The 21,798-nt window shown below is 37.0% G+C and overlaps 2 protein-coding genes across 2 annotated transcripts; one reads left to right on the top strand and one right to left on the bottom strand.

Annotated features, from left to right (window-relative positions):
• Positions 1-2,759: 2,759 nt before the first annotated feature.
• Positions 2,760-8,484, top strand: fscn1b (fascin actin-bundling protein 1b). Its single transcript, XM_084097703.1, has 5 exons — positions 2,760-3,684; positions 4,163-4,319; positions 4,915-5,036; positions 6,822-6,992; positions 7,072-8,484. The coding sequence occupies exons 1-5, from the start codon at positions 2,856-2,858 to the stop codon at positions 7,275-7,277; spliced, it is 1,485 nt and encodes a 494-aa protein (XP_083953829.1). The 5' UTR covers positions 2,760-2,855; the 3' UTR covers positions 7,278-8,484.
• Positions 8,485-9,855: 1,371 nt separating this feature from the next.
• Positions 9,856-21,652, bottom strand: abcg2b (ATP-binding cassette, sub-family G (WHITE), member 2b). Its single transcript, XM_084094728.1, has 15 exons — positions 20,328-21,652; positions 18,894-18,953; positions 18,686-18,803; positions 18,318-18,473; positions 16,579-16,736; positions 16,282-16,433; positions 15,124-15,207; positions 14,828-14,970; positions 14,316-14,467; positions 13,368-13,457; positions 12,004-12,128; positions 11,713-11,867; positions 11,529-11,618; positions 11,309-11,361; positions 9,856-10,235 (listed from the first exon to the last, which is right to left on the bottom strand). Exons 1-15 carry the CDS (start codon positions 20,513-20,515, stop codon positions 10,088-10,090), a joined length of 1,872 nt encoding a protein of 623 aa, XP_083950854.1. The 5' UTR covers positions 20,516-21,652; the 3' UTR covers positions 9,856-10,087.
• Positions 21,653-21,798: the final 146 nt, after the last annotated feature.

The following is a 21,798-nucleotide window of genomic DNA, read 5'->3' as shown; positions in this document are numbered from 1 at the left end:
GCTACTTTTTGAGTTAATTGGGGAGAAAAAAACAAAATCTAGCTTTCAGCATTAAATATTTTATGATGTTATTTTCACTTAATGGTTTCATTAGTTGGATTTGACAGATGAACCTCATTAAATCGAGAGATTTGCACTCTGTTCATCATTTACACTGCTTCATTAGCAGAGATTATGGGCATAACTCTCAGTCAATGCTGATTTTGGACTGAGAGAGCAGTCTGGATCCTGGAAGCTGTGTAGTTATGGGCCACATAAGAGTTCAGCTCATTAAGAGAGTAAATGAAGCTGGTTTAATTAAAAAAAAAAGTGGTCTACTTTAGGCTGTGTTGTGTCTAGGGGCGTAGTTATCAGTGTAAATATGGTAACATTTAATTCTGTCACAGAGATGCTTCATCTTAATCCATCAGAGTGTTTGTTCCACACAATGCACTCGTAATGTTCATTTTCCCCCAAGAAAAAATACAAAAGGAAGCTCAAGTTAGATTAGTACTGTCATATTGCATATTGTCCATGGCCTTTTTCTGTGTTTGTCTTCACTATTACGGCTGTAAACTTTTACATTTTTTCTTTGTAAAGAATTTGAGATATGTTAAAACTCTAGATCATGTAAAGATATAAACATGAACTCTTTTTAACAATAAGAATGTTAACACATTTGTCAACATAACTAGTTTACATCTCAGAAAAAAAAGGGTATCAAAAGCTACTGGGTGCATATTAGTACCTCAAAGGAACATATTGGTACCAAAAGGTTACATATTATTACCTAAATGCCCCAGTGACAGTGAACTAACAGTGAATATGACCTCTAAAGCATTTATTAATATTAATTTAAACATTTACTAATATGTTATTAAAATCAAAAGTTGTATCTGTTAATATTAATGATTGGATTTAAGCTAACACAAACTAACAATGAGTTGTATTTTTATTAGCTGACATTACTGTAAAATATTGCTTATAATAAATTTCAATAACTAATGGACCTTATTGTAAAGTGTTACCAAAGAAATCAAATAAAAACAAATCATGCTTGAATATAAACTATTTGTTTAGTCTAGCTGTATCAAATTTATATATAGGCCTAATGGTTTGTGTAATGTTCAGTGCTGTGTATTATTTAATGTGAATGTAAACAGATTTTACATTTAGTGTTGATTCTGTTTGTGCCTGAATTTTACACTTTTATCTGCCAGTATAAAAATGAACTAATGTTCATGCTGTGTGTGATTTAATGGATTTTGTTGTTGTTGTTATTAAATAAGAGACACCAAACACAATTTCTAAATAGGCTACATAATAACACATAAATAATGAATCATCACTTTAATGCAATCAATAATTGTACCTCTTACCACTGGTATTTAGGCTATGTGTGTTCATGTGCAGAAGAAAAAAAAAGAGAGTATGAGTGGAGAGATTTAATTTCCATCAAACAGTCAGCAGAGCATAAAGGACTGAATCAATATCCTGTCCTTTAAGAGGAAGAGGAAGAGGAAGAGGAAGGCTGCTGCTTGGCCTGAAAATAACCCGAGCAAGTTCCTGCTTCCTTCGTCCTTACTTCAGATGAGCAGAGGAAATGTCTGGGGGACATCTACAACTATTAATAAAAAATAAGTTGAATGGTAGGCTAAAAAAAAAGTAGGCCTAAATTTTACACAGTTTCATTGGTGATGTAACGAGTTTGTATGTGGGGATTGTTTTAGACTTGTTTTTTATTTTTATTTTTTAGGTTTATTGACCGCAGAACCTTTTAACATCACTTTTGAACAACGGTGCTTTTTACGTTACGTTACCACCAGTTTATGGGACGTTAGAATACAGACAGATCACACGAAGAGCGCCCCCTTCTGGCCGCACATACAGCCGCAACCTCAGCTTTCCCAGAAGATACTGACCAGCTCAACCCCTCAGTCTAAAGCTACAGGTTGATAGTTGTTGCAGAAGGTCTCTTCAAGTGTCCCATACACCCCAATTCCATAGTCTTCCAGGTTTAAACTTCTATAATAAGCAGAGTAGGCCTACGTTTCTGTAATAATGTCAAATTATTTTTTTAACTTTAAAGTACATTTTTTAAAACATGATTTTGTAATGCTTTAAAGAAGCACGGTTATCTTGATGATGACTAAAGCACATGTAAAGTAGCTACAACATTACAAATGTTTAATAACAAAAATGTTTTAAATACACTACATAGACAAGTGTCAATACAAATGACTTTAAAATAGCCTTTACCTTATAATGCTTGTATTTGGCAGTAGGCCTATAACCATATTTAAAAAAACAAGTAGGCTAATTAGATGAAATTACATAGCCTATTGTACTTAGACCTACTTAATGGTCAAAATATTTAAACTAACAGATTTTCATTTTGATGTAAATAACATGCACTATGGGCTAAGTGTCAGAAAGCATTACATTCAGTTCGCATTTAAGTAAATTAATTTAAAGTATAGCTCTTTAAATATATTTAATTATTTTATTTTTTTTTTCACAAGAGAAGGCACTTTAATTTAAGATCGGTCTATTCTTCCCATAGCAACAGCAGCGAGATGACGTGGAAAGCGGTTCCAGTCTTTGCATTTTATTAGGGTAAATCTGGTGCAAACAGCTGTCCAGTACGATGATGCTCCTGTGTGGAATAAAACAGAAAGACACCTAAAAAATATTACATAGGCTACAGCCTACATATCAGCATCATCAGCATCAGCACCTCTCTCTCTCTCTCTCTCTCTCTCTCTCTAGCTCGCTCGCTCGCGCGCGCGCGCCATCGTGTATCAATCGTCACACCCACTCCTCGGAACCGCTGCTCACCGATTCTCACCGAACCGTAACGTCTAAACAGCTCCAGCATGTCTTCTGAAGGATTAGGCGAGACTTTGGTGATTCGGTTCGGGCTAATAAACGCCGGTAACAAATATCTGACAGCGGAGATGTTTGGTTTTAAGATCAATGCCTCCGCGAGCTCAATGAAGAAAAAGCAGGTGTGGACACTGGAGCAGTCCGGAGACCACGGAGACTCCAATGCCGTGTTCATCAAAAGCCACTTGGGTCGCTACCTCGCCACCGACAAGGACGGCAACGTGACCGCGGACAGCGAGCAACCCGGCCCGGATTGTCGGTTCCTTGTGATCGCCCACGACGACGGCCGGTGGTCCCTGCAGTCCGAGCCCCATGCGCGCTACCTGGGCGGGACCGAGGACCGGATCTCGTGCTTTGCGCAAAGCATCTCGCCTGCGGAAAAATGGAACGTGCACCTGGCCGTGCATCCTCAGGTGAACGTGTACAGCATCGCGCGCAAGCGGTACGCGCACCTGTGCGCCGAGAGGAACGAGCTCGCCGTGGACCGCGACGTGCCGTGGGGTGTGGACTCACTGCTCACGCTCGTGTACCTGGACCACCGGTATCATCTGCAGACTGCAGACAACCGCTTCCTCACGTGCAGCGGCGCCCTGACTACCAAACCGGGCACGGGCACCGGGTTCACGCTGGAATTTCGCGCGGGGAAGGTGGCTTTCCGGGACGCCACGGGCAAATACATCGCGCCCACGGGCCCCACCGGGACAATGAAGTCAGGCAAGAGCGCGCGTGCCGGCAAAGATGAGCTTTTTGTCCTCGAGCAAAGTCACGGGCAAGTGGTGCTCACAGCCAGCAACGAAAGAAACATCTCCATGCGCCAAGGTGAGCTGTGATTGCAGCATGATTCATAAATAATACTAGGCTATTATTAATAATAGTTCTGGGCCATATTTGGGTGAATTTAAGTACAATTTAAGTAAATTTTTTTTTGTAAATTTAAGTATCCAGCACTAAAATTTATCCAGACTGCTCTTTTTGTGTTATTGTGAAACCTTGCATGCAGGGCGCCCAATTTATTTATTTATTTTCATACCCGACATTTGTAAAAGGATTGTCCTGTCTTAGCAAACCAATCAAAGTTACTGTAAAAAAAAAGAAGAAGAAAAAAAGCAATTTATTGCATGACAAACAGATATGAATACTATAAAAAGCATGCACATTGGCTCTGAGTTTTGCTTTACTTTTAAGAGCTCTGGAAATCTGTCAGTGTGTGTACATGCATGCATAAAAGTATCAGATTGATTAACTTCACTCTCCTAGTCTGTTTTAAAATGGCACTCTGACTGAATTATTATTTTAGGGGTTGACTTATCAGCCAATCAGGATGAGGAATCTGATCAGGAGGTGTTTCAGATGGAGATGGACATGGAGACAAAGCGCTGTGCCTTCCGATCTTGCAATGGGAAGTACTGGAGTCTCACACCAAGTGGAGCGATTCAATGCTCTGCCTCCACTAAGTAAGAACAATTAACTACACGTAACTACTTTCAGAAAATGTCACATAGATATAAATAGACACAGGGTAGAATAGTAGATTAGCCAGTCTGAGTCTAACAGATTGTTTGCTGCTGAGTGAACCATATGGCAAGAGGAATTAAATAAAGTCAATAGGGAATGCAAACATAACAGCTTGTCTTGACTAGATGTTCTGTTTACTCAACAATTATACAGTATATATATATATATATATATATATATATATATATATATTCTCCAATAATTTTTAAACATACCAAAATGGAGGAAAGTTGTTTCAGTGATGGAGTAAATTATACCATTTCATAAAAATAAAAAAAGACATTTGTGATAATGTGCACTGATGAATTGTTACATTCACATTTTGCATTTAGCACTTTTATCCAAAGCAACGTACAGTTAAAGTTTTCTAAGAGCCACAATATTTGCAATACATAAAGCAAAGTTTATTGTTAGCTAGAGTTGAACACAAGCTCAGTTGTGCTCAATAAATACAGAAATGTACGTTCCAAAATTAAATAGGGTCTAGTCTATTATTTTTCAAGTTGATTTTAAGAAACTGTCTGTTTATCCCAGATCACCCAGTTGTTTCTTTGACCTTGAGTGGAAAGGGTCAAAAGTGGCACTGAAGGCCAGTAATGGTAAATACATGGCAGCCAAGAAGAACGGACAGCTGGCGGCCGCTGTGGACTCTGCAGGTTTGTGTCTGAGGGTGTGTTCACACTTGGCAGGTTTGGTTCGATTAAAATGAACTCTGTTGCAATTGCTCAGTTAGTGTGGTTCATTTGAATAAGTGTGAACCCTGGTGTGCACCAAACAAGCTTCCAAACAAACTGGTGACATCTAAACAAACCAAAAACAGGATGTGATGTCACAAGACGCAACCCCAAAAAGGACAGAATGCGCAAGAATACCTGGTTCCTCTCGTCATAGGAGCCATGTTGCCAATTACAGTACGGCACAGGCATTGGAACCGCAGAAGATCTCAGTTTGGGTGTGTAATGGAGGAATTTCTGGCGCTGTTTTGACTCTGAAGGCCCGTTCACACTAAGGATGATAACGATAAATATAATGATAAAATATAGTTCTAAAATCTTTCTCAATATTAAAGAATAGCAGGTTTCCCAGCACAGCTATAACGATAACGATATAGAGAAACGATATCGTTGGGATCACTTTCGGAACGATTTTTTTCCAGCTGTTGAACGACAAATCACTGAGAGCCAATCAGAATAAATTCTAATTTAAGGGCTCGCGCATTTAAAATGGCAGACAACATTGAAGAGATTTTGAAGTTAATGAACTAATGTAGTTAATCGCCGAGGTCCAGAAAAATCCACCACTGTTTGACAAGTCAAGCCCATTTTCAAAAAAATGGATATGGGAAAAATCGTTCATACCCTCTAAATAAATGGTGAGAAGTAACTACCTCAGGTATCCAACGCTCGTTTCGACAACATTGTCTTGCTTCCTTTGAAGTTGCGGTGAAAAGTTTTTATTCCACTATATTGACTATGTCAGTTAAACTCACTGTTAGATTATTAGATCACTACACTAGCTTCACTCAAAACAGAGCATGTCGAGGACATCTGCTGGTTAAAGCCATGTAAATGCAACAAGAACAGCAAAAACATGTTTAATGACGTTGTAAACACTTTGAAACCGCAGCGCGCGAGCTTAGAATAAACAGACCGTTATTGTCTGTTGGTGTGGTCGCAAATATAGTTATCGTTATAGTTATATTTATAGTTATCGTTCTTGGTGTGAATGGTCCTTTACACATTTTATAAGTCTTTCGTTCTCAGCTGATAAAAATACCATTGTACTCAATCTGCTCTGAGCAGGATTTGAACTGGTATCTCCAGCGTGGGAGGCAGGCATGCTAACAAGGACGCTAAAAACTGCAGTCGCTAGCACGCTTCTTGAGGCCAGGGGAGTGAGGTTTACACGCACAGCGACTGCTAGCTTGCCTCCGTTACATTCACGCCTAAACCTCACTTCCATCCAGGTCATGGCACCAATGTAACCCCTCCGGTCCAACTTGACCTGCTTTGAGCGGGATTGAATCGGCGTCTCCGGCGTGGGAGGCAATCAAGGACGCTAAAGACCGGAGCCGCCAGTCGCTAGCGTGTCTCTTGAGGTCAGGGGAATGAGGGTTACACGTACAGCGACTACTAGCTTGCCTCCATTACATATGCACACACAACGAGAGCATCTAGCCCAGCACCCAGGATTGTTTTAGATGTTCGATAAGTTTCATCACAAAATACTTATATTAATGACAGTGTGAACGCTAAGCGAACCAGGATTAAGTGTATCCTTTTCTTTTTTGGTCCGAGAACCAAGAGAACCAATCTACAAGTGTGAACACGCTTATTAAATTTTTTAACATGCATATGTAAAATCAAGAGCACCGTATGATTAACCTCAGCTAACAGGTTATACGTAGAGTGTGTCCCAGCGTGTGCTGTTCTCTTTTACAGGCGAGCAGGAGGAGTTTGTGGTGAAGCTCATCAACCGGCCGCTGATAGTTCTGCGTGGGGAACACGGCTTCATTGGTTGCCGTAAGCAAGGAACCGGTACACTTGATTCAAACCGCTCATCATATGATGTCTTCCAGTTAGAGTACAACAACAACGCTTACAGCCTCAAAGGTGAGTGACAGTGTGACTCTGACTTGGTAGGAGTTGGTAGGATGTAAATAGTTACCATTTCTCTAATTGCTCTCCTCAGACTCGGTGGGGAAGTTCTGGACAGTGGAGGCAGACGGCTCTGTGATTAGCAACAGTGGAACACCTGTCTATTTCCACTTTGAGTTCTGTGATTATAATAAAGTGGCCATTAAGACGAAGGAAGGCAAGTATCTTAAGGGAGACCACGCTGGGGTTCTCAAAGCCAGCGGCCAGGCGATTGCTGATGCAACATTGTGGGAATACTGAGAAACATTCATGAATCTGCACACACACAAACAAACAATGTGTGTTCTTTAAACCTATACTTAAACATAACACATTCTCTATAGCATAAGCACAAGATGATAATGTAAAGTCCACATAACGCAACATACGGAAATATTTCAACATAATATAATGGCTTAAGAAAAGTACAAACAAATGCACAAATTACTTGTCATTAAACTCATTATATTAAAGGGGTATTTCACCCAAAATTCAGTCAGCATTTTCTGGCTGTATGACTTACTTTCTTCAGTCGAACATAAAAGAATATATTTTGACTTCCTTTGTGTTCTACAGAAGAAAGAAAGTCATATGTGTTTGGAACAATATGAATGTGAGTAAATGATGACAGTTTTCATTTTTGGGTGAATTTTCCCTTTAATGAAGCACAAACTGATGGTACACTAACAAAATATAATACAAAAAAACTGGATTATTGTTGCACAAACTGTTTTTTGCTTAATCTCAATTAGCATAAGTCTTCACGAAATAATGCAACAATACATTAAGCAATTGAATGCACTTTGTGTAGAATCATGCAAAGTCACTGTCATTGCCTCTCAGTGCTTTCATGGTCTTATTTCACTCCGTATAATAGCGGTTTCTAGGAAATTCAGAATCTAAATGCGCTATTACATAATGGTCAGTAATTCTGCTTATGCAAAACGCTGTGCATCATAAGCTGAGCCTTCGGCCATAGGATTTGTTCCTGCTCCCGAAAACATTTTTAGAGTGAACTGGCTTCTGTAATGAGGCCAGGTTTTAAATAGCAGCAACGTGGCTCAGAAAATACTGGAGAAATATCCTTGTTCACATCAGAGAGATTCAGATTTCTCCACGCACACATACACAAACACACAAAGCCAGTCAAAAGCAAATCATTTGTTTGTCAAATTGTTATTTGTGGTGTTTGTGGACATTTTGGGTTACATGACTTGTATTCAGCATGTTCTGACATCAGGAACAACAGTGTTTTTTATTGTAACTCTAGCTTGTTGATTTGCACTTTTTCGGCTAAAGCTTTTCCATGTGAATGTGTTGAAGAAAAAGATGAAGTGTTTGTGCCTTCCCTGGTGGGATAAGATCTCATAAGGTTTGAAAACGCACATTTTTGAACTTTTATTTTATTCTCATTATGTGCCATTTGCAACTGGACATGACAATGTAATAAAAAAAATTGTTGGACAGTAAATACTTGAAGAGTGTTCTTTGTTTTTTTAGTTCTTGCATAAAAAGGTTCATCTCACATAATTAATATATTATAATCAGCTAGCAATAGATATGGTTACACTAATCAACTGCCTTTAATGTATCCATTTTTAGTTACTCTGTATAAGTTTACATATTGCAACATAACCCAATTCATTGCAATAGATTTGTTGCCATGGAGATGAAATTTGTAACATTAATTCTACATTTTCTGAAGCAAATGTGAGTAGATTTTGTTTCTTCTTTGTCTTATGCACCTCTGTACCTTAACTATTTTCCAGTGAATTCTCCCCAACTCGACCTTGGAGATTTTCCAAGATTTTTTACGCTGACAGTGTGGCTCTTGAAACTCAAGAAGACTGCACTGCACACACAGACACACAGACACACACACACACACACACACACACACACACACACTCTCTCTCTCTCTCTCTCTCTCTCACACACACACACACACACACACACACACACACGAGATACTAATATCTAACAGATGTTAATATTCCATGTGGCAATAACAAAGAAATATCTGCAGCTGCTTTCTGTGGGTTTTAGACACTACAGCAACAACTGGAGGACAAATTACATTACTTAAATTTGTGATTTTAAGATTTAGATTTGAGGTCTGGTAGTATACATTTGAAGATGAAAATATATAATTGACAAAAGCGTATGACTTGTGTGCGGAAATAGCCATACACTCAAACAGAATAGTGCATTTCAGTTAACAGCTACTCATTCGACATTTAAAAATACTAAGTTAATGGATAAACTCAAACTAACTACTGTGTATAATTAATATCAGGGTAGTGCAAGAAGACGTGGAATGACCATAGACATATAAAATACAATAGTATTCTATTATGTCTATCGGGAGGAACGTGCAGAATGAAAGTCACATTAGGTCATGACTCAGAACGGTGCTGCCACCTACTGGTGAAATGACTTATTAGCCTACTGTCTATTTAAGGAAAACAAGACAATCTTCACATCCATTCGCTTATGCACACTCACTCACAGGCTAGACGATTTTTATTTGGATAAAAACATATTGATTAACATATTGAAAAATTAAAGTATAAATCGCTTTTTGGTTATACAGAACAAAATCTAGGACCATATTTTCTCTGCAACACATGACTTCCATGAGCAGACAAAATTGAGAACTTCATATTTTTTATATTTACATGTCACATCTCAGTAACTAAGTTTTGAGTCAATAGTCCAATTGTACAAATACAGTGATTTTGCTAGAGAAACATTTAGTCTCATCTTTTAACAAACTGTTTTACTATTTAATTTAGGCAGGAAAGCATTTAAATAGCCTAATACACTTCAAATACAGATATGTTGCACAACATGTTTTTTTTATTTTTTACATTAGAAAGTATTTCATATTTACAAACAGGCATCAGTGTCCATCCCAGATAAGACAAATTAATTATTAAATTAAAATATAATTTACATAGACAACAGTGTTTACAGTGTTTATAATCTACATACAACAAAAATGAAGTTGGTGTACAAAAATATGAATTTTATGAAGTGTATGAGTCAATCTCTTATGAAGAGAATGTCCATTATTTCCAGCGGTTGATCCTGCGTAACTGTATGTATGCAAATGTCATACACACCAGTATAATGCCCAGAAGAGCCACCTCGTTCTGCCAGAAGCCCCACATACTGTAGTCGATCCCCTGAGATTTCAGATACATCTCTCCAGTTAGTCTGACCATGAGAAAGAGATCAAACAGAAGATGTAAATATCTAGGTTTGGTTGTCACTATAAAAAGTTTCAATTTTAATAGCTCAATCAAAAATTTTATTAAGCAATGATTTAAAGAATACTCTTTATGCCAGTATTGTGTTTTGATATGCACTACACTTCAAAGTTTGGGTTTGGTAAGATGTTTTAGAATTGATGTTCCTTATGCTCACCAAGACTGCATAATTTGATCAAAAATACAATATTATTACAATTTAAAAATATTTAAGCAGCAGCCATTATCGGGGCCAAGCAGTATAAGACGACAAGACGTGGCTGAAAGTGTCAGACCAACTGCAACAATGAGCAATTAAAGACATTTAAAGAGGATTTTAGGCGAAATGGCTGAAAAATCATATAAACAGTAATAAAAAATATGATTTAATTGATTATCACTTTTGACCAATAGGTGGCGCAGTTACAAAACTGATGTGATGTGGTCAGGGTGAAGTGACAATGACACATACAAAGTTTGGTGTCAATATGTCAAGGCATTGCAGAGATAAAGCCTGAATAGTCATTTTGGCATCATGACTCAACTTTGCTGCTGCGCTATACGAAAACGGTTTCGTCTATCGACACGAAATCCATAACTTTTAGTCGGCACTGTCTGGAGATGGATATTGGTCGAAAGTGATAATCCATTAAATCATATTTTAAGTTACTTTTTAAATGATTTTCAGCCATTTCACCTAAAATCCTCTTTAAATGTCTTTAATTGCTCATTGTTGCAGTTGGTCTGACACTTTCAGCCATGTCTTGTCGTCTTATTCTGCTTGGCCCCGATAATGGCTGCTTGCAGCTATATTTTTAATTAAAATTGTTTTGTAACAATGTAAAAGTCATTACTGTCATCATTTAATGAATAATAGTGGTTAATAAAAATATTAATTTCTTTAAAACAAATCTCACTGACCCCAAGCTTTTGAGCCAGTCATGATGTGCAAGAGGTTGTCTAACTTCCCAGTTATACAACTTTGTGAACTTTCACTGAACTGTCATTACACTTTATCTTTATACAATATAAATAACTTACGTAGTGTTGACACCGTAGAAAACCTGCCCTTTCATTTCATTTATCGTCACAGCCTACAAAAGAACAAAACACGAGGACAGTATAATCAGCACTGCTTATACAATCTGATAATGTGTGGCGATGCATTTAAAAAGCATGTGCTACACTCTTTTAATATGTGTTATGTCTTGCAAAAACACTTTTTGCATTACAAATTAACGTCTTTACTCCTCCTCCTTACATCTAGTCCATATTTGAAGATACTGGCCCACTTGAGCCAGGACAACCAGTTGAGCATTGAGTTGAGATTTACCAGGAACCCTCCAAATACCTGCAACAAAGAGAGAGAAAGACAGATGGAATGAGAAAGAATGACAAAGAACAAGAATATATGTGTTGTGGAAGTGTTTGTTTAGAAATCTGACCATCATGAAGACAAAGGGCAAGGCTATGAGGATGTTGGCCATGGCGAATGAGCTCACGCTGGCACTGATCAGGAAAGCCAAGCTGACTCCCGCCAGACTGACCATAGACATGGTCAACGCAAAGCACAAGAAGGATGTGAATGCTGGATTCAACCCTGTTGACAAATATATATGTACACTTACTGTGCATATTCAAGTTTCATTTAGTACACAATATGTGCTACTGATAGTTTTAATGATGTGCCAGATGTTTAGCATACTAGTAATGCGTCATGTGACACGTGTGCTTACCCATCATATAGTAAGAAATGCTGGAGAAGACGAAAATCGGTACAATGCGATTTGGTAGCAGATCCACAAAGACCTTGGACAGGAAATACACAGATGTACGGTAATATCCCCCAGAGTTCTCATGCCTAAACCATGCACATAAAACACACTTATTTTTTTGTAAAAGAAAAATTAAAGGGGTCATGACATGTTTTTTTTATTTATTATTATGTTCCTTGAAGTTCACTTATAATGTTACACAAAAAAAACACGTAAGTGTTTTGAAAACATTACCCATATAAAGCCATCCTTTACAGACAAAGCATTATGAAATCATTCTCTTAAAGTTTGTGTTGTGCTGCTGTCAGATCCAATAGGCTACAGTTTACTGCTTCATATTTCAACTGAAGTTTATTTGTGCCTCATTTACAAAACAAAACGCTCTGAACAAACATTTAATCCTCTGACGCGATCAGGGATTTCATTAAATTAAACCATCCACTTGTTTCCGACGCTGCCTGGATCCTTCTGAAGTCTGTACAGAGATGCAAACGAGCTGTTTAAACCGAACGTGTCAAAGCAAACGTTCTTTCACTCTTACATTTGTCCTGTTGTCGACAGACTCAAGTGTGATAAATATGTCAGAAACTGAACACGCATCTGTATACTGTATCTAGTGTAGACAGCGTCAGTGATTATAATCGGTGTGTAGGCAAACGTCGACTGAACGCTGAACGTCGTTTTGCTCTGGAGGCAGTCATATGTTTGCCCATGTGACGTCACAGATCCCACAATATCAAAACGATGTGTTTTTGGAGCTTGATTAAATAAATGCTTTGTTTATAACGAGGAAGACGTCTTAAGCTATGAAACTTGCAGGATGTTTTATTGATACAAAGTCCTTTTGTCAAAATATCAAGGCAAATTTGATTTCTCATGTCATGACCACTTTAATGAAAGTAAATTTCAATAAACACAAACATAATATGGACACATTCATTTCAGTGTTGTTATGTTAACCAAAACTAAAACTATTAAAAATAATTTTCATTAATTTAAATAAAGCTGAAATAAAATAAAATATAAATATTAGATGAAAAATGCAAACTTAAAAATCTTCAAATGAAAATTAGAAATGTTGTCTTACTGAAATAAAACTAAAACTAAAATAAAAAAAAAAATAAAACTAAACTAAAATTTAAAATAACTAAATCACATAACAAAATGACTTACACTTAACACTGAAAATATAAAATATAAAAATAAAAGCTAATTCAAAATATAAAAAATACAATAATAGTATATAAATAAAACTAAAATAACATTGAAAATTTACAATTATAAGCACAATTTATGATTTGAACAAATGATAATGTCATACTCACACAAAGATTGCTCGCTCATTAATGAAGAGTTCAACTGCTGATAGATTGCCAAACACCATGTTGATGATGAGAAAGAAGAACGCTCCAATCCTGCTCACACAAACACAGAGAAATTAAACTGTAATGATGTAAGGATGGATGGATGGATGGATGGATGAGTGGATGGATTTTTGGTTGAATGGATGGATGGATGGTTGGATATATGGATGGGTGGATGGTTGGATAGATGGACGGATGGATGGATGGATATTTGGTTGGATGTATGGATGGGTGGGTGGATGGATGGATGATGTGTGGATGGATGGATGATGGATGGATGGATGGATAGATGGTGGGTGGATGGATGGATGGATGGATGGATGGGTGGGTGGACGGATGGATGGGTGGATGGATGGGTGGATATTTGGTTGGATGGATGGATGGGTGGGTGGGTGGATGGATGGATGGATGGATGGGTGGATGGATGGGTGGATATTTGGTTGGATGGATGGATGATGGGTGGGTGGATGGATGATGGGTGGGTGGGTGGATGGATGGATGGGTGGGTGGGTGGATGGATGGATGATGGGTGGATGGATGGGTGGGTGGGTGGATGGGTGGATATTTGGTTGGATGGATGGATGATGGGTGGGTGGATGGATGATGGGTGGGTGGGTGGATGGATGGATGGGTGGGTGGTTGGATGGATGGATGATGGGTGGGTGGGTGGATGGATGGATGGGTGGGTGGGTGGATGGATGGATGATGGGTGGATGGATGGATGGATGATGGGTGGGTGGGTGGATGGATGGATGGGTGGGTGGGTGGATGGATGGATGATGGGTGGATGGATGGATGGATGGGTGGGTGGGTGGGTGGATGGATGGATGATGGGTGGATGGATGGGTGGGTGGATGGATGGATGGATGATGGGTGGATGGATGGATGGATGGATGGATATGACAGTACCTGTTCTGTAAGGCTTCAGGAAGAGTTAAAGGCATCTGGTAGTAGATGAGTCCAATCAGTAGAGCACAGAGGATGTTAAGTGCCATCTGAGCATATGAGGTCTGAGGATTCCTGACAACGTTCAGCATTGTCCTCCAACATACCACATTTAACTACATACAAACACACACATTTAACCACATACACATGTACAGGTAAGCATGCACATACACATACATGGAAAAAACATAAAACCATTGTCACATCTGTTTTGTAGTTTTATTTCAAGTTTATATTTTCATGTTTTTTATTTAGAATTTCTCATAGTTTTAGTTCCTTAGTCTAACTTGCCTTCAGTGGACTTCATGTTACAACCATCCGAAAGACAAGGTTTATGGCTCACTGTTTATTTCACCCATAACTGACCTGATAACAGCTATGAGCTAAAGTTGAACAGTCAGTCAAAGTAAGGTACCGGTTAAACATTTACTTAGAAACACACGCCTTAAATACTTTTTTCTTATGAAACGAACCTGGTAGAAAAATGAGGTGACATAGGATGGTGCCTTGCTCTTGGCTTCAAATGAGGGATCTGATGGTCCAGTGATACATTTCAACTCCTCTTTGACAGAAGCACAGTACTGAGACTCACTGTAAAGCTCAGCCAATGACTTCTCTGAGGAAGAGAGAGAAACGTTCAATCCACTTAACTCATGTGATTGAACAATACCACAAAACATTGATTACCTTATATAAGTTGCATTTGTCGATCCCTCAGTTTCATAATCATATATGTGCTCATATCTGCATGTCTGTGTATGTGTATTACCTGTTGGCACTGAAGGAGTGGTCTCCCCATTGGTTATGTCCAGAAAGAAATCAGCAGGGTTGTTGAAAGCCTCACACTCATAACCTGATCAGCAGAGGAGACAATATTTACGATGAATTTAATCATATTTGAAAATATGAATGGCAAGTATTCTTTTTGGTAACACTTTATTTTACAGTATCCATGTTACACGTTACATGTAGTTTAAATTATGCATAATTAAATGCGACTAACCCTAAAACAAACCCTAATCCTAACCCTATAGAAAGTATATGCTTTAATTATTATCACTCAGAACTTACATGTATAATAACACTGTAACAAAGACACCTTAAAATAAAGAGTAACCTTATTTTTCTATTATAGCAAAGGCACTGTAGTGAAGATATTAACCACTAAATGAATTCTACGGAATATTGTAGTGTTTTGTATTAATACACAAGCAAAAAGGCTAATAGACTAGAGCATGAATTATTTGTATTATTATACAGAAAGATAAATTGTCCTTTTCAGTTTTGATTTTATTCAATTATGGCACATTTTTTGCTTTTTATTATTTCATGCTTCCTTGTTTCATACACAATTTAAATAAATCTATTGAAAACAATAGATTTCAATATCGTGGTACTTTGATACCATAGTATGATTACTATATTTATATATCACAGAGTATGGTACTCCAAGGTACTTCAAAGAATACCTTCAAAGTATTACTAATTTAGTGTTCAAAAATCGTGAAGTTGGTTGAGTTGGATGGGTCTGATATAAAATTTTCGTTTAAAGGGATACTCCACTTTAAAATGAAAATTCTGTCATCATATACTCACCCTCATGTTGTTTCAAACCTGTATGCATTTCTTTCTTCTGCTGAACAGAAAGGAAGATATTTAGAAGAATGTCAGTAACCAGACAGTTTCTGGTCTCATTGACTTCCATAGTAGGAAAAAAATATACTATGGAAGTCAATGAGACCAGAAACTGTCTGGTTACTGATATTCTTCTAAATATCTTCCTTTCTGTTCAGCAGAAGAAAGAAATTCATACAGGTTTGAAACAACATGAGGGTGAGTATATGATGACAGAATTTTCATTTTAAAGTGGAGTATCCCTTTAATTCATATTTATGTGACCAGCATATGAAATGTGTGGGTATTTTACCCAGACTCTGGAAGTAGTCCATGGCTTTGCCGGCAGGGCCAGCATAAACGGTTTCTCCTTTATGGAGAAGTGTCAGGTGATCAAAGAGCTTGAAGATTGAGTAACGTGGCTGGTGGATGGAGAAAATTATAGTTCTACCGCCCCGTGACAACCTGAATGACCAGAAGAGAGAAAGAGGGGAGTTGCAGAGATAAGATAAAATGACATGAACATAAAGATTTTGAGATCATCTGGTTAGTTAGAAGTACATAATAAACCAGGCGATGAAGTGTTGTTAAATAAGGCACAAGTCTGTACCTGTGCAAGAGAGAAATGATGCTGTTAGCTGTATTGGAGTCGAGGCCTGTGGTCGGCTCATCCAGGAACAGAAGACTAGGAGATGTGATGAGCTCCATACCAATGCTACAGCGCTTTCTTTCTCCTCCCGATACACCTCTTATGAACTCTGTACCAATCTGGGAGAAAGATATTATCTATTTAATATATTTAAATAATATTTAACACGTTTAATTTTTTAAGGCAAAAGTATTTTCAAATGAACACCATTTGAAGCATGAACCTGAACTGACCTTGCGATAAAAAGATCTTTCTATTGACACGTTTACACGACAACGACGTACTAAAAATGGAAAAGATTTCCCTTGGCTTTTTTCACGTACAGAAAACAACATTGTCAAAACGATCCCTGTTCACACGGACCCGGCAAAACGACTAAACAATGTTTTCTGCTGCCAGGCCAGTAGTTGGCGATATCACTTTGTAAAGAAACACTATATGCCTATAGACTGAACATGTAATACGCATGTGTATGATGTCACTGTTTTCACAAATTTGCGTTTTTGTAGTTTACACAGAGACGATACAGTAACTTTTTAGTTTTTTTAAAAGTGCTCTTTGTAACCCGTTTTTAACACTACAACTACCAAGGCAGTCATTTTGACTGTTTTAAAATTTTGCAATGTAATAACTTTGTTGAAATAAAACTCATGTAACTATAGGACCCTGACTTTTCCTAAATGTGTCTATATTTTATTCTATCATTGTTATTTTATTAAAATTACAAGACACAAAAGAGTTTTGAGTATTTCTACCTTGAATTGCCATAACAGTCATACTGACCGTATGCATACAATTTCCATTGTAATTTTACAGCATGATATTTTTGCTCACTAAAACAAATATTGGTTACTAAATCAGTTTGTTTTCTCGCAGTTTATTATATTTTCATATTCTTTTCCCGTCATATTCTCTGATTCAGAATGACTGTTTTGGCCAGTTTGGGGCATTTGCATTTCATATGTGCCCATAAAGGTTTTACCTATGCATTGAAATGCATATTGGCGATGTTTTTGTAAGTTATTGTATTCTAATATCCAAGGATGAATACATTTGTTTACATTTTACAAAGAAGATAATAGAAAATTGATCACTGTCGACTTTGTATCTGTAATTACAATAGCTTTTCTGTGGTTGTCGATTAACTAATACATTTTCACATAGGCCTACATTAGAATTAAAATGTAATGTTCTGATGTTTATTATTACCTACCTATCCTAACATTACAGATCCATTTATTCTTAGATTTGATATAGCTTATTGAAATTATATGCAAATAATGTATGAGCGGTCAGAATGACTGCTATGGCTATTATAGTAGTTATAGGATTCCGGTAGTTCTAGTGTAAAAAGTTTGTGTTTTCAGGCCCCAAATCACTGTTGTCTTGTAAATAAACAGCCAAAACTTATAAAACGTTTCTGTTTTAAGCTGAAAATAGTGTCGTGTAAACCTCCCTAAAAGATTTTTGTGACCTTGACTAGATTTTCTCAACAGGCAGTTTCCAAATATTATTATTATTATTAAAAACAAATAAAAGATTATTCCCAAATAATTAATTTTTTTTAAAAATCTTTTTAGCAAGGTGTTTTTTTCCCCTTTGCAATCTCAGGACAGTTACATTTTTGAGTGTATGCATGCACCACACATCTAAATGAATAGATCTGGACATAAAAAGCGGCAGTCGCATTTGTGACCAACCTTGGTGTTTGCACAGTCCTCTAATCCAAGCTCCTGAATGATGCTCTCCACTTTTTTTTCCTTATCAGCAGTGGAATACTGTTTCCTTGGCAACCGCAGATTTCCAGAGAATAAAAGATTCTCCCGCACAGTCAGAGTTCCCATCAGGACATCATCCTACAGAAGGGGAGAGACAAACAGACAGACAAGCAAAGAAAATGCAGGAAATTAAACCGATTAAGTACATGCAAAAGATTCCAGAACAGGAGACAAAAATAATTCTATCACATAATAATCTTGCCGGCATTAACATTTACATGTGTCACACAACAGAGCAGATACTCCTTTATCCTCATGAGAGGACATACTGTAAAGTTGTGCATTCTCACCTGTACGACATAGGCAGACATGAGACGGAGGTCAGTGGTCACGACCTTGTTGTCAACAAGAACTTGACCTGTACGCAAACCACGAGGATCCTTCCTGCCAGCGATCACATCTAACAACCTTCACACAAAAAATAAAGGTTAGAAATTGTGCGTAGTTGCCAGCTTGTTGTCAGTTGTAACTATAGTCTGATGATTCTGAGCATCTTACGATGTTTTGCCGCTTCCTGTTGCTCCCATGATTGCATTCAGTCCCGTTTTCATGATTCCACTAAAACAGGAAATAGCAAAACAGTCTTATATGTGCACTGGAAATATGTTTATCAAATAACCTAAAAATATGATTCATGTGGCAACATCTAAATTAAGTCAAAAATATTTTTAATATGCTTGAATCATGAAAAATGAAAGTAATTTGTAAGAGTAAAATTGGCTTTATATTTTTCATATACACTAGCGTTCTAAGTTGGAAGAAATTAATACTTTTATTCAGCAAGGATGCATTAGATCAAAATAGGCAGCAAAACAGTTTTTTTTTTTTTTACAAAAGATTTCTATTTCAAATAACTTTCTATTCATCAATAAAAAATGTAAAACAATAATATCAATATCAAGCAGCACAACTGTTTTCAACATTGATAATAATAAGGAATGTTTCTTGAGCAGCAAATCATCATATTAGAATGATTTCTGAAGGATCATGTGACACTGAAGACTGGAGTAATGATGCTGAAAATTCAGCTTTTCCGTCACAGGAATAAATTACATTATAAAATATATTAAATTAGAAAAAAGTAATTTTGGGGGTTTATTTATTTATTTTTTACTGTATTTTTGATTAAATAAATGCTGCCTTAGTGAGCATTAAGAGACTTTCAAAAACATAAAAAAACTTCCAATTTCCAACTTTTGAACAATAGTGTATAATTTATCATATTAAATAATGTTTTTGACTTTACAAAGTCACTTTTTAATTTAACACTTAATTTAAATGTTAATGCGCAAGGCACATTTTTGGTTATCTGATTTCATTATATAACAAAATAGCAATCTATATAGTATTGACGATATATTATCATTAAAAATATGTGGCATTTTTGTTGCAATTAATACAAAGTATTCATTATAAAAATAAATAATACAAAAACGATTAAATAATTGGTCATATTTCTTGTGTTGTGACATAGAAAACAACCATCACAGTTCCTCAACCAAAGCAAGCAACTGATTGCTGCAAAAAATGAAACATGAACACACTAACACACAAAAACTATGAAGAATTACAAATTCAGGACTTCTTTTTCATTCTAATCTCTAAACATCTGAACTCTGGACAAACTTTAGATGATATTTTCAATAGCATTAGATCAAGAACAATTTCTTTTGCAGATATAAAAACATTTAAACACAGAAAGACACTGATATGCACATGCATATCAAATCGCTCTGGAGCGCACAGATTAAAGATAACTGTTATCTGTATCAAAATGATCTGCAATAATGTTTGACGGCACTGCAGTATGTTTTGCTGAATATGGTCAATGCGAGATGTAAATCTTATGAAGCATGTAAACGTCTAGTGAATAAGACAATCTGATTGAACTGCTTCTACAGCATTTAGAGACTCACACACACAGACACTAACCTGACATTTTTTAAGATGTCTCTCTCGGGTCCTCTCTTGCGGCACAGTCCACGGTTTTCTCTAATGCAGTACTGAATATTCTGGTATGTCAGAGTTGGACCTGGCACTTTTACAGACACCTTTGAGCCATCGCTCTCCCAAGCAGGCAACATTTTTATCTCACACACTTCCATGGAGCTGGAGAGCATGAGGCAGAGGAGAGAGAAAGTGACAAGCTTCCAGGTGGAATGAGTATTCAAGAGTCTACAGCCAGCCCACCTTTTCAGGACTTTCCTCCAGACATTAACCTGGGGTCACTGCGCGTCTCCTGTCAAAGTCCTCACATGCCCAGTTTCTATGTTACACCTCCTGCTATGTAACACCAGCACTTAGGAAACAACATACAAGTTGATAAGACTCTGCACATATGAAGATGAATTATGATGTAACATACCATATATTATACAACTTATCTTGCATGTGCAAGCATGTTAAATCACTCTGCCCTTCCCCTTTATGTTATCTTGTTTTTTCTTATCTTTATTTTGGGGTCAAGGTGATTTTCTGCTAGTAAAATATGAACATCACTCCTTAAGGATGTTACCAAACAATCTCTAACATCAGAATGTGTTAAATGTATAAACATTAAATATTACCAATAAGAGGTAAAATGTCACTAATTTTAATGTTATTGGTTTTGTGGCAACATAAAAATTTGACTGTCTGCTTATACTTTTTGTGAAGTTTAATCGAAACCTCCTTTAATGTCCTTTTTAAAACATCATTGGGTCTATAAGAAATAAGATCAATTCAATATAGCTTACTGATGAGTTTCATTTAACCTTCTAAAGCCTACTATATTGTGTGTGACACGCAAGTTTCTAAGGCCTCTAAATTATAAACATGATCAAAACTTTGCTGAAATACCTGTTGTACACAACAGATTTATTTTTATATTTTGTCTAAATGTACAATATATACATATATATTATATGCATATAAAAAGAGAGGTGTTTTTAAATATGCCACCGTGAAAATGTATTTTCTTCCAATTAGTTTCTTACCTGTGATGTCTTGTGACAACAGTCAATGATGGTTTCAAATGGGTTTGAGCACGAAAGATGCATTCGTGTACTTGTATAATGACACCCTCTGTAGGCCAAAGAAGGTAATCACAACAGGCTATATTTATTCAAAAATCCCTCTCTTTGTTTAACAGTCTCCTACTGTAATGAACAGAAGAGAAACAGGAAAAGGCCTTGGAAAGCATGAATAGCGACTCATTATGGGCTTGCGCAATCTCGCGTTCCTACTCAGTGTACTTGAGTTGAGGCTCAAGTGTTCGGTGTGACACATAAACATGGGCGGTGTCATCATTTATTGTCACTCCGTGACATATGACAGACAGTTGGTGTATCTAATAAACAGTTGAGCCGTTGACGCCAAGCCACGCCCTGTGTGCCTGTAGCCAATGAGCGTCGAGCCCGACTCA

Source organism: Abramis brama (genome assembly GCF_963993115.1).
Source record: "Abramis brama genome assembly, chromosome: 2".
Classification (NCBI taxonomy): Eukaryota; Metazoa; Chordata; class Actinopteri; order Cypriniformes; family Leuciscidae; genus Abramis; species Abramis brama.
The sequence above is the reverse complement of the archived record's forward strand: the minus strand, read 5'-3'. Positions and strand labels throughout refer to the sequence as shown.

Excerpts from the sequence above, each read along its gene's own strand:
- fscn1b (XM_084097703.1), top strand. The coding sequence starts at position 2,856 with ATGTCTTCTGAAGGATTAGGCGAGACTTTGGTGATTCGGTTCGGGCTA. Across the intron at positions 3,685-4,162 it reads AAACATCTCCATGCGCCAAG|GGGTTGACTTATCAGCCAAT; the intron begins GTGAGCTGTGAT and ends TTATTATTTTAG. Across the intron at positions 6,993-7,071 it reads CAACGCTTACAGCCTCAAAG|ACTCGGTGGGGAAGTTCTGG; the intron begins GTGAGTGACAGT and ends TGCTCTCCTCAG.
- abcg2b (XM_084094728.1), bottom strand. The coding sequence starts at position 20,515 with ATGCTCTCCAGCTCCATGGAAGTGTGTGAGATAAAAATGTTGCCTGCT. Across the intron at positions 16,434-16,578 it reads ATCATTTCTCTCTTGCACAG|GTTGTCACGGGGCGGTAGAA; the intron begins GTACAGACTTGT and ends CTGGTCATTCAG. Across the intron at positions 11,362-11,528 it reads TCTTCAAATATGGACTAGAT|GCTGTGACGATAAATGAAAT; the intron begins GTAAGGAGGAGG and ends GTTCTTTTGTAG.